General features: G+C 34.9%; 1 protein-coding gene across 10 annotated transcripts in view; it reads left to right on the plus strand.

Moving 5' to 3' along the window:
* KANSL1L (KAT8 regulatory NSL complex subunit 1 like) overlaps positions 1–13403 on the plus strand; it is a 122502-nt gene that overhangs the window by 101703 nt on the left and 7396 nt on the right. For all 10 annotated transcript variants that reach the window (XM_065930662.1, XM_065930656.1, XM_065930661.1 and 7 more), the window contains 3 exons: positions 978–1085; positions 11635–11763; positions 13236–13354. In XM_065930662.1, the coding sequence (XP_065786734.1) occupies positions 978–1085; positions 11635–11763; positions 13236–13354 (356 nt within the window). The remainder of the gene's footprint in view (positions 1–977; positions 1086–11634; positions 11764–13235; positions 13355–13403) is intronic.

Consider the following 13403-nt stretch of genomic DNA (forward strand, 5'->3'; position numbering starts at 1 on the left):
TATCTTACCTCTGCCCCATGGGAAAGTTTCCAAGATGATACTTACGAACCCATTTTTGTGTGCATATTTTTCCACACTTGAGTATGGATCTGCTATTAAAATACATTATTTTGATGGAAAAACTACTTCATTGTTTAAAATTGAGACTTTTTCTGGATCTATGCTAATTTATGCATTCATAATTAGTTTTCTAAAAAATATCTTCAGTAGCAAAACTTTAAATAAATCAACCACTTTATAAAATATTTCTTTATATTTCTTAGGAAAAAGTTTAAGTATCTCTATTGAATGCTTTTTAAGATGATTGTTTTTGCATTCTTGATTGAAGAAAATACACTTTAGTTAATAAATGTGAAGCACATCTATTTTATTTATTTAGCTTCTCTTTTGGTTGTGAGAGTATGGAATATAAACATAGTGAATTAAACAACTCTCCTAAGTCTCTACTTAAAAGAAGAGAACTAGTTTGTCAGTATGTTTTGATTTTTGTAAAAGTAGATTTAATTTTGTGATTCATAACAGTAGTAAACTAAGGGAATGTGAAATGACATTTTCATAAAAGATTGCATCTGAATTACAGTATTTTTCCTTCAAGTAACTAAACTTGTATAATTATGTCTTTTGGAAACTTCATTATTTCAAATGCAGAGTTTGTAGGGGTGGGTGGAACGGACTTAGGTTTGACTGTATATTTTATTAAAGACTTTTTGGGAGCATTTGTTTCATCTGCAAGTAGTATTTAATGTTTATAATTTTGTTCACCTTATGTACTATTTTAGTTTACGAAATTGTTCATAGTGTTTATTTAGTATGCATAATCAGTAATTTCCAAAATATTGCTTACACCTGGAAAGAATATTTTGCCACTTCTAATAGTTGTGATGTTTCAAGCTTTTGCTTATTTTTCTAAATCTTAATATGGGATGGTATAAAGAGTGATATCACTTAAAATATTTTTGTTTGCTTTACTTTTCTAGATGTGCCTCTTCATTTTCACTTTGAAACATTGTTAAAAAAAAATGAAATAAAAGGAGATCTTACTGAAAATAAATTTTTAGGAGACTGTATCCTATCTCCATCACCTGGTATGTTACTTATAAATCTTGTACTTTATATACTTTTTACATCTTTCATATACTTATTACTTTTGCTAAGGACATAAAATTAACAAAGGAATGAATGTAAATCCTTCATTTTTAATATTCACTTTTCACACATCATACACAAATAGAAAATACACAGCAGTAATCCTAACAGGAAATGTGCAATACTTACTGAATATTGAATGAGAATTATGAAATGTTATTGATAAATATAAAAGGAAATTTAAATAAACATGGGAAGCCAGAAAGATAAAGAACATTACAGCATACTAACACATATATATGGAATTTAGAAAGATGGTAACGATAACCCTATATGCAAAACAGAAAAAGAGACACAGAAGTACAGGACAGACTTTTGAACTCTGTGGGAGAAGGTGAGGGTGGGATGTTTCGAAAGAACAGCAGTATATTATCTATGGTGAAACAGATCACCAGCCCAGGTGGGATGCATGAGACAAATGCTCGGGCCTGGTGCACTGGGAGGACCCAGAGGAGTCGGGTGGAGAGGGAGGTGGGAGGGGGGATCGGGATGGGGAATATGTGTAACTCTATGGCTGATTCATATCAATGTATGACAAAACCCAAAAATAAATAAATAAATAAATAAACATGGGAAAGCAGCACTACTAGATGGTAAGAATAATTAGGATATCAGTTCTTCCTACTGGTTTATGTTTGGTGCAAAGTAACTTGAAGTTCTAAAAGAATTTGGTTAACTTAAAATAATTGTAAAGTCCATTGGAAGAATTAATGGGAAAATGTAAAAGGAATTGCTAGAAAAAATATTGAGAGAATCTAGCCCAACCACATATGAAAACATTACAGAAATCTATAAACATTAGAATAGCTTCTGTTTTGCTTACATTTAGCAAAGTAGATTCATGAGGCAGACTACATAGCTTATTCTTTATTATTTAAAGGAAGAATTATAAATCGGTAAGAAAGTGGAGAACTATTCAATAAATAGTATTGTTAGTCATTTTGAGGAAAATGTTTATACACTCATATCATGTATCAGTAAATTCTATTTGGTTAAATGAAACACTAAAGTTACAAAATAAAACTTGAAAAATTATAATGAAACTCTTCATTAGGAATGGGGACATTGTGCTTGGAAGCAATCAGAAAAAGAAAGAAAATATACCTGCATATTTCTCCACATCAAAATGTTACACAAAATAAGATATTTCCAGATGAAATCATCATCTCCCTCAAAAACTCAGCAATCAACTGAATGTGAATACCTGTTAGAAGTGGAGTTTTGAAATGTAACAGATCTTTAAATAAACTTAAAAAACAAGTAGTCTTTATAAATACCAATAATAACCCATTAGAATTTGTAAAATAATAAATTATCCTAGACATATTGACAATGAAAATATAAAATATCTAGGATTAAACTTAACAAGGGATTACATGAAGGAAACTTAAAAAGTTTACTGAGGAACAGAAGAGTATATGTGCTTGTATGGAGAGAAATACTCTGTTCCTGTCAAAAGAAAAGCTGTAACTATAAGTGTCATTTTTCCTCAAATGAACTTATAATGTAATTCTAATCAGAATCCCAGAGGCATTCTTCTTTAAGTAAATGTTGAATATCCAATAAAACCTTTTAAAGTTCTATAAGGTATCAGTCCATAAAGGACAGAAATGGTGATGGAATGCCAGTTGAGCTATTTCAAATCCTAAAGGATGATGCTGTGAAAGTGCTGCACTCAATATGCCAGCAAATTTGAAAAACTCAGCAGTGGCCAAAGGACTGGAAAAGGTCAGTTTTCATTCCAGTCCCAAAGAAAGGCAATGCCAAAGAATGCTCAAACTACCACACAATTGCACTCATCTCACACACTAGTAAAGTAATGCTCAAAATTCTCCAAGCCAGGCTTCAATGGTACGTGAACAGTGAACTTCCAGATGTTCAAGCTGGATTTAGAAAAGTTAGAGGAACCTGAGATCAAACTTGCCAACATCTGTTGGATCATCGAAAAAGCAAGAGAATTTCAGAAAAACATCTATTTCTGCTTTATTGACTATGCCAAAGCCTTTGACTGTGTGGATCACAACAAGCTGTGGAAAATTCTGAAAGAGATGGGAATACCAGACCACCTGACCTGTCTCCTGAGAAACCTGTATGCAAGTCAGGAAGCAACAGTTAGAAGTGGACATGGAAAAACAGACTGGTTCCAAATAGGAAAAGGAGTATGTCAAGGCTGTATATTGTCACCCTGCTTATTTAACTTATATGCAGAGTACATCATGAGAAACACTGGCTAGATGAAACACAAGCTGGAATCAAGATTGCTGGGAGAAATATCAATAACCTCAGATATGCAGATGACACCACCCTTATGACAGAAAGTGAAGAAGAACTAAAGAGCCTCTTGATGAAAGTGAAAGAGGAGAGTGAAAAGTTGGCTTAAAACTCCAACATTCAGAAAACTTAAGATCATGGCATCTGGTCCCATCATTTCATGGCAAATAGATGGGGAAACAGTGGAAACAGTGACAGACTTTATTTTTTTGGGCTTCAAAATCACTGCAGATGGTGATTGCAGCCATGAAATTAAAAGATGCTTACTCCTTGAAAGAAAAGTTGTGACCAGCCTAGACAGCATATTTAAAAGCAAAGACGTTACTTTGCCAACAAAGGTCCGTCTAGTCAAAGCTATGGTTTTTCCACTTGTCATGTATGGATTGAGAGTTGGACCATAAAGAAAGTTGAGCGCAGAAGAATTGATGCTTTTGAACTGTGCTATTGTAGAAGAACTCTTGAGAGTCCCCTGGACTGCAAGGAGATCCAACCAGTCCATCCTAAAGGAAATCAGTCCTGAATATTCATCGGAAGGACTGATGTTGAGGCTGAAACTCCAATACTTTGGCCACCTGATTTGAAGAACTGACTTATTTGAAAAGACTCTGATGCTGCAAAAGATTGAAGACAGGAGGAGAAGGGCATGACAGAGGGTGAGATGGTTGGATGGCATCACCAACTCGATGGTCATGAATTTGAGCAAGCTCTGGGAGTCGGTGATGGACAGGGAAGCCTAGTGTGCTGCAGTCCATGAGGTCGCAAAGAGTTGAACATGACTGTGACTGAACCGAAGTGATAAGGTGCCAGATATCAAAATATAAAGGTATAATCATTAAAACATTGTGATGCTGTTAGAAGTCAAGGGAACTAAATAGAAAGCCTAGACATAAGCCCGAGGATTTATTATATGAATGAGATTTCCTATTAGTGTGGAAAAGATAGCCTAACTAATAAATAATAGTAAACAATTCTTATGAAGCATTCCTTATACACTAGTACAATATTGAAGGGCTTTATATCTGTAATTTGCTTTAATCTGTACAACCCTATAAGGTTTCAGTACACACAGGCAAAGTTGTGTCTGACTCTTTTTGGCCCCATGGACTGTAGCCCACCAGGCTCCTCTGTCCATGGAATTCTCCAGGCAAGAATACTGGAGTGGGTTACCATTCCCTACTCCAGGGGGTCTTCCCAATGCAGGGATCGAACCCAGGTCTCCTGCATTGCAGGCAGATTCTTTACCATCTGAGCCACCAGGGAAGCCCTTTCACACACAGGCAAAGGAGTCACAGTGGACTGCTAAAACCTTTAAAATAATTCTTCCGCTCCTTTAATGCAAGATATAAAGAAGTTTCCTATCTTAACATCTCTTTTCTGTTGAAAGAAATCTGATTTAACAGTTTTTGATGTAAAAAATCTATCACTCTGTCTTAAGATGATTGTTCAAGCTGGTGGCCTTCCCATGAAGTATAAAAGTGATTTGTTTAGACAAAAAATGAAGTTAAGATGGCTATGAGCTCAAATGTCCTATATACATTTGTTTAGCTCTGTTAAAGCATTTTTTTAAACTGTTCTGCATAGTATGTCAGGCTATCGGCTATTTTCTGCTTGACTAATGTTTCCCAAGTCACAGTTAAGATGTAGTAGATGCAGGACTCAAATCCAAGTAGTCTTGCTCAGAGCCCACATTTAAAATGACTTTTTTTTCTGTAATCAGTGGTATTAAGGAATGACTTTTTGGTAAAATGACATGAGATCTTTATTTTCATATAGCACCTTAAAACAAATTTAAGGTGGATGAACATTAAAATACATTCCAGATAGATTAAAGAGGTAAATATTAAAAGTGGTATCTTAAAAGAATTAGAAGAAAAACTAGATGTATTCAATGATAATAATGAAAATGCTAATTGATCAAAAGGGAGGGTATACACACACACACACACACACACACACACACACACACACACACACACACACACACACACACATGTCTGATTCATGTTGAGGTTTGACAGAAAACAGCAAAATTCTGTAAAGAAATTATCCTTCAATTTAAAAATAAGTAAATTTTAAAAAATTATAGCTAACATGTACTGACTATGTGACAGACACTGTGCTAAATGTTTCTCCTTTTTTCAATTACGTTAATAATATTAGACATTATAATCATCAGTTCTGGCAAAACTGTGTAGCAAAAATAGTACCCTCAAATATTTCAGGTACAGTTAATTGATACAAGCCTTTTGGGAAGTACTGTGTAATGCAATTGTTATAGCCTTGGTGCTAGTGGTAAAGAACCCACCTGAGAGATGCTGGTTTGATCCCTGAGGAGGGAAGATCCCCTGAAATGCATTATAAGGCCTTTAAATGATTAATTTTTTTAATCTCATTAAGAAAAAAAACTTCTGTACTTGTTCACAATAAATGTTGGCCAAACTGTTAACTCTATTCTGACCTGATAAATCCATTTCCAAGAACCCAATCTAATCCTAAATATGAAACCACCTTTATTCACAGATATACTTAACATTTTTTGTGGTAATGAAAAATTAAAAACAACTTGGAGAACAGTAGGAATATGGTTATCTGTCTAACCCAATGGAATATACACTTTTAAAAACATTGTAAAAGTTTATCTAAGGATATAAACATTTATCCAAGAATGGTGAGTGATATAAAAGGACAAAAGTTTTACTTCTATGTGTGATACAACGGGGACTTTCCAGGGAGCTCCGTGGTAAAGAATCTACCTCCAATGAAGGAGACACAGATTCAGTCCCTGGTCCGGGAAGGGGCCCTCAAGAAGGAAATTGCAACCCACTCCACTGTTGTTGCCTGGGAAACCCCACAGACAGAGGAGCCTGGTGGGCTACAGTCCATGGGGTCACAGAGTTGGACATGACTTGATTTAGGGACTGAACAAAAACAAATGATACAATTATATCCATGTAAAAATATTTATACTTGCATCAGCCACACGCAGCCCGTAGGCCTCTTAAGAGATCCTCATTAACAACTCCGCTATATGCCCACACAGATACATAGTTTCTAAGACAAGAAGTTTGAACATGGACTTACTGTTGCATATTAATAAATTATTATGTTAGATGTAATAATGCATGTGGTTACATAAACACAGTTTATCTGTTAGTTTGATTCAAGCTGACATATATGTAGGTAATATTTGGAATGTGTTTTAAAATACTCCAGCAAAAAACAACTAGTGGGAGAGAGAGAAAACAATTTGGTTACCAGCACTTGATGCTGAATCATAGGAACAGGGGAGTTCATTATTCCATTTATGTGTCTTGAAATTTTTCCACTGTAAAAAGTTAAAGAAATGAAATGAAAGCACTAAGAACAAAGAATTGCCTGTGCAAAAGAAATACAGGAAAATATGTTATGTTTAGATACTTTTCATGATACAATTATGCTTCTTGGAATTTATCCTAGACTAACATTTTTTTAATTAAAAAATGTGTGCAAGATGATTATTCTAAGAATGTCCATAATACAAATAAAATTATGATTATAAGTATTTCCAACAGCTAGGGAATAGTTAAATGCTACTGTTTCTAATAAGAGGAATGTTAAGTGAACATCTGAAAAAATAAGTTATCACGTTAAAAAAAGTTATATATATATCCAAATTAAAATTATTACATTTGAAATGTGAATATGAAATTTATGTATATGACTGAAAGTGAATTTGCAAAAACAAAGTTAAGTGATCATATTTCTGTAATTATGTTTCTTCTAATGTTACTCAAATTTATCTGACTTTAAAAAAATGGAGCAGTGTAAACATTAGGCACAAAATTACTGATGTATCAATAATATAGTGACATGTCAGTAATGGAAAATTAAAAGCTAGTAGTGGAAAACATTTGAATTGAATGCTACCTTTTTTTTTTTACTTTATTAATTTAATTGGAGGGTAACTACCTTACAGTATTGTGACGGTTCCTGCCATACATTGACAGGGATCAGCCACAGGTGCCCACGTGTCCCCCGTCTGGAACCCCGCTCCCCATCCCCATCCCATGCCTCTGGTTGTCCCAGAGCACTGGCTTTGTGTGGCTGCTTCCTGCATCGAACTTGCACTGCAACTTTAGGCAAATAAAAATTTTTTTATATACCAATCTCTCCTTTCCTGGGCTTCCCTTGGGGCTCTGCTGGTAAAGCAGTCACCTGAGACGTGGGAGACCTGGGTTCAGTCTCTTGATTGGGAAGATCCCTTGAAGGAGGGAAAAGCTACCCACTCTAGTATTCTGGCCTGGAGAATTCCATGGACTGTATAGTCCATGGGGTCACAAAGAGTCAGACAAGTGAGCAGCTTTCACTCTTTTCTACTTTCCCCATTCCCACTCTCAACCCAAATTTCATCCCCTATCTGTCTTACATAGATGGTCACTAGTTTTTCTTTTCTGTAGAATTGAGTAAAACTAGAACGCAGTATTTATTGACTACCTTCTCTGTGCCAAGTAGACTATTAAGTGCTGCAAAATCAAAGGTGAATCATGGGAAGTTAAATTATGTGATAGAAGCAGACACACAGTGATATTATGGGTACCAACATGATAAAAATATTCTAAAAAAGAGGGTGTGTGTGTGTAAACTGCCTAGCGGACAGCAGAGGAACAGAGGTTAAGGGTGATGGGTAAAGGGCAAAAAGGAACTCCAGTAAGATGGTGATGCCAAGTGTAGCTTTAGAGAATACTGATCTGGAATCTGGAGGAAAAGTCAAGTGTTCCAAATCACTGTTTCTCAAGTTTTAATGTGCAAATTACTTTGGGGCTATTGTTAGAATGCAGATTCTAATTCAATAAATTTGGAAGGGGTCTGAGATTCTAACAAGGTCCCAGGTGGTTCAGATGCTGTTGGCCCATTATATGTAACAAAATTTTAAAATGGAAACAATTGCATACCTTGTCATAGGCTGTTATTTTTGCTGGGTAAATTGAAGGTAAATAGATGTTTTTGTGCTTTGCCTTAGATCTTAGATTTATCCTATACTTTGCATTAGAGTTAGCAATTTGACAACTACTCATTTCAGCTAACAGCAAAGTAGGGAAAAGACAAAAAATTGAAGAATTGAGTAGTTGCCAGTGGCGAAAAAGTGCCAAAGCCAACTTAAGGGCCTATACTCATCAAAATATTCAGTCATGAAAAACTAGACACTGGAACTATTTCAGATATGAGGAAACAGAAACGTGTCAACTGAATGCAGCATAAGGATTTTCTATAAAGAACATTACAGGACTAACTGGTGAAATTTGAGTAAGGTGTACAGTTAGCTAATAGCATTAATTCTTGGTTTTGATAGCTGTGTGGCTATTTAAGAGAATGCCCTTAAACATTGCAATATCTAAAATAGAGAAGCATCATGTCAGCAACTTAATTTCATTGAAAGCCAGTGTGGTAAAATGTTAGCATTTAGGGAATCTGAATTAAAATGGCACTTGCTGTTACTGCAGGTTTTCTGTAAGTCTGAAATTATGTCAAAGTAAAAAGTTCAAAGTGCAGAGAGAGGAACAACGCACACAGGTCAGCACCCTAAGGCTTAGCCTTCTTTACCCACACTTACCTCACATCTAAACCCCACCATCAGCGATCTTACGCTTCAAGCCTGCTCCTATTTCTACCAGTTTAGTCCAAATTAATGATCCCTTATCTATACTGCTGAAATAGCCTAATCATTTCCCCCAAATCCCTGTAGCAAGTTATATTTTAAAAAGTAAATCTAAGTACATGCCTGGCATGTAATTGGCTCTCTATAAATGAAAGGAAGGGAAGACAGGGAATATGAGAAAAATACTGGGTCAAAATATATCTTAGGAAGGAATTTAGAAGATCTAGGTAAGAAAGCTGGAAGGCTGGAGTTACTACAATGAGCATAGGTAAAGAGAATGTGCTACACTCTGAATTGCCATATATTTCCTACTATTTCAAGAATCCATTATAACACTACAAATTATCAAAGAGTAAGAGGGAGAAAAGTGTAATGAAAACTTTTGGGTAAAATTAAATTAAAAGGATCACTTTAGTAAAGGTTAAGATTTCTTTGGAAAGTCTGATGTGCTTTTACGAGACAAGGTGGGTGGTGAATTCCTTTAGAAGAGATGGGTTGAATTTACCTGGATTTTTCTTGAAAATACTCTGAAAACAAGAGTGGTGGACCCTATTAGAACACCAATACATGCCAGGTGTTTTAAAACCCAACTCACAATTCTAGACACACCTTTGTAGAAATGAATTCTAGAATTATGCCTGCTATCTTATTTTACTATTTAACATCTTTCTCTACATTATTTTTCTTGGGTAGAAATCTTTGAGGGAGTAGGTAGAAACCTTAGGATTCTGTTTAGTTTTCCATGAGTGCTCTAAGTCACCATTTTTCTCCTGCATTTGCTTTTATGTCAATCTGATTCGCATTCGTGATAATTTCCCCCTTCTCTGGTAACTTTTAGGATGTCTTCATACTGATGTTTGTTCCCCACCCCCCACATTTGCTTTGATGCTCAAGTTACTGAAACGTTAGGGTTAATATTGTGTAAAAATTTTTGGTTATTGCTTCTTCCAATATTCGTTCTATCCTTTCCTTTTCAACCTTCTTTTGATTTGTCCTCTAGAAATTTTTTTCCTGTTTCCATCACTCTGTTTCTTTGAGTTTTGGAATGATCTTGATTTTGTTATATTCATTCTGTTATAGGCCAATGAGCAAGGATTTTGTTCCTTAATTTGAGCAATTATCCTTTCCATTCCTGAGGTCTCTTTGGAGAGGCCTTTTGCCTTTCTCTTGGGAGTATTATTTTGAAGACTTGTAAATTTGTATTCTGTGAACCCATTAGATATTTCTTGAGAAAAGTTTTACACTTGTTAGTACTTCTTGTTGGAGTCCTGTGTTTTCATCTCTAAGGTTCATGTTGACTGTTTTAAGATTGTTCTGCCACTGCTTGAGATCCTCTTCATGGAAGAGGAAGAAATGTACACTCAATATTGTTTTCAGAGGCAGTTAAGGATGGGCAGGACATGTTTTCAAAGTGGGGCACCTGGGCGATGCTTCATCTATCCACCCATCCATTTCTCTGCTGAAGCCTCAAGGATCCTGGCTGTGTTAGTCTGGGTAGTCATTCTACAGGTAATTCTACTACAGGTAATTGTCTCTTTCCTCCGCGTTCAGAGCTCCTTTGATGATTACACTTTTGTGGCAACTCTCTTGTGCTCTTGCAGTTTGCTTTTCAAATTTCTTAAGGTATTAGCCTTTCAGAGATTGTTCAGAAATTGTTCTACTTAAAAGTTTCATTTTTTAACATGCTAATGTGGATGTAAATGTGTAGATCTGTGTACCTATATGTAAAAGTTTGGTCTATCATTTTTAGGGTGCTTCGCCATCAGGAAATCTGAGTCCCTGTCACTGTTGGCAGGCCATCCATACTCTTTTTTTTCAGTATCGGTTAGAATTTGTCACTTAAGCCATCCTTTCCACATCTCCAAACATTTCAAAAGAAGCCAATATGGTTATTAATCCAGCATTAATGGTTATGGTTATTAATCCAAATATAGGGTTCAGATAGAAAACAGTAATGATGAAACTAACATTTATTGCATACTTAGGTCAGAAATCCTTCTAGTGACCACTATAGGAATTAACTCACTTAATCTCCATAATCCCACAATAGCTATTATCCCTATTTTACAGTTGAGGCAGCTGATGCACATATATTAAATGATATTAAAGAGGGATATTAAAGTTTTAAAATTCATTGCTTTAAAAAGAATGGCACTGGGCACTGTCAAGAGATTGATGAAATCTGGTTATTGCTCTCAAGAGATCCCACTCTCTTATGATTCTATAATCTTACTTAGTCCTGAAGTCTTCCCAGATTTAAGGGTGAGATTTAAGATTCAGATCAAGTTCAGTCAAGATTTACAGATCTGAAGGTATCTTCTCTGTAAAAGTTTATAACTTAGAAGACAGATCACCTTCCTCTTCAAATAATGGAGAAACTATAGGAATTGGGGCACTTCATGAAGATGTTTTTAATAAATCTTACTCTATTATTTTCAGCTTAGGGGTATTTCATCTTCATGTTATTTCATCATTTTGAACTGGTATTATCAATATTCTGCAATGTTACAAAGTAAAAGCAAGTTAACATGTTCATCATATTGTGTTAAGGAACTAAAATTTCATTTTTCTTTCCATTTTAGTACGTAATAATTCTCTGAATCAATGGAGAAATGGATATTCTTCTATATGCAAGCCTCAAATAAAGTCAGAATCTTCTGAGAAGCTATTACAGGGAAGAAAGAAAAGACACTTGAGTGAAACAGCAATAGGTAAGCTCAAATGAGGACATGAGCACTAGTAGTAAAAACTGAAAATAAAATTCTGATCTCCAAAAGCCCTGTCTCATGGGAGTACCCAGAAGTCACTAATTACACAAAACATCCATGCTTCTATGAACATCAAACAGCAAATTCATGTAGTCAATTCAGAATCATGTAGACTGGGATTCCATCCACTTTATGGAAATTAAGAATTTCCTTCCTATGTTTCCTAACCGGAGTTACTTTCTACCAACTGTCCTTCTGGACAGGACTTCAGTCTCTAGCATTGTGCTTTGGACTCAAAACGTGTTAGTACAAGTTTGCCCTTTAGAGATTACCTTACCTGGTTCCTTTTGTGGAGATGCTGATTCACTGAAGCTTCCTCAGAATTTTGATAAATTGGATGAGATACATCTAAGTAACTCAACCACCTAGTTGAATTGCCCTTAGGAAGTTACAGTGCCAAGATGAATAGAGATACCTTTGAAACTAGAACTCTGCTAGTAACACAAAACTTAACTGGGATGATGTGTATTAAATAACAAATAATATGTATACTCTGTTGGATCCTATTCGTTGTTCTAGAGGCTCTAACATTATATACGTCAGTGAAGTATGCCCTAGATGTAGTATGTCAGTATACCCAATAAATTAGAAACTATATTATACATGGTGGATTTAAGATGAATACAAGAATAACACAGGTAAAATGCTATACTACAAAGTAACTAGACAGCTCTCTAGGCAACAGTCACTTTTAATGCATGGATACCGATTTGAAGAAACAACTAGCTAGGAAGGACGTTTTTAAACAACTAGAATAATATATAAACTGTATTATATTACACAGGAAATTATTTTTCAAGATATGTAGTAAGTAATATAAACAAGGGCAGTATGAAAATAAACATATATGTGCAAATAGAGACCCAAAACAAATGGGAAAAAAGGAACATGGAAGAAAAAAGAAAATAAAGTTGGAAATAATCTTATAATCAGTATCTTGAAAGTTTCATTCCTGAAATAGGATGTTATTTTTAAAAAATGAGTAAAAGAAAACAAGAACTTTTAGAAATTAGTACTTTAATAGAGAAGCATTTTCAGAAATCAAGTCAGAGGTTAAAAATCTTCCAGAAAGTCGATCATAAAGTCAAAGATATTTTAAAAATGAAAGACTAGAGAAGAAAACTACCAGGTAAATTTTAGAAGTTCAATAGCTGAATAAGAGTTACAGAAAGCACGAACGTAGTAAAGGGAGATGAGATTAAAGAAATGACATACTGGGTATAAACTATCAAGACCCCAGAAAATGGAAATTGTGACTGAGATTTTTATAAAATTTCCTTTTGTTTTTTGATACATGAATTTAAAAAAATCAGTAAACAGATCAAGACTCACATTACCAAGCTACGAAAACAGACATTCTAATACTTACCAGTTACGTTTAATGTATGACACTCTCAATGGTCTTTCCATGGCAGGAGAAAGAACTAGATTTGAAGATTTTGCTTTTCGGCGCACAGAACCAGGATCCCAAAGCAGTTTTACTGCAGTTACTAATGTCAATGTTATATCAAGAACCCAGAATTCATCATCACAAGTAGGTTTTTGTACAGTGAACTTTCAAGCTGCTTTACAGACTTTTAAGC

The sequence above is a fragment of the Muntiacus reevesi genome, chromosome 3 (assembly GCF_963930625.1).
Source record: "Muntiacus reevesi chromosome 3, mMunRee1.1, whole genome shotgun sequence".
NCBI lineage: Eukaryota > Metazoa > Chordata > Mammalia > Artiodactyla > Cervidae > Muntiacus > Muntiacus reevesi.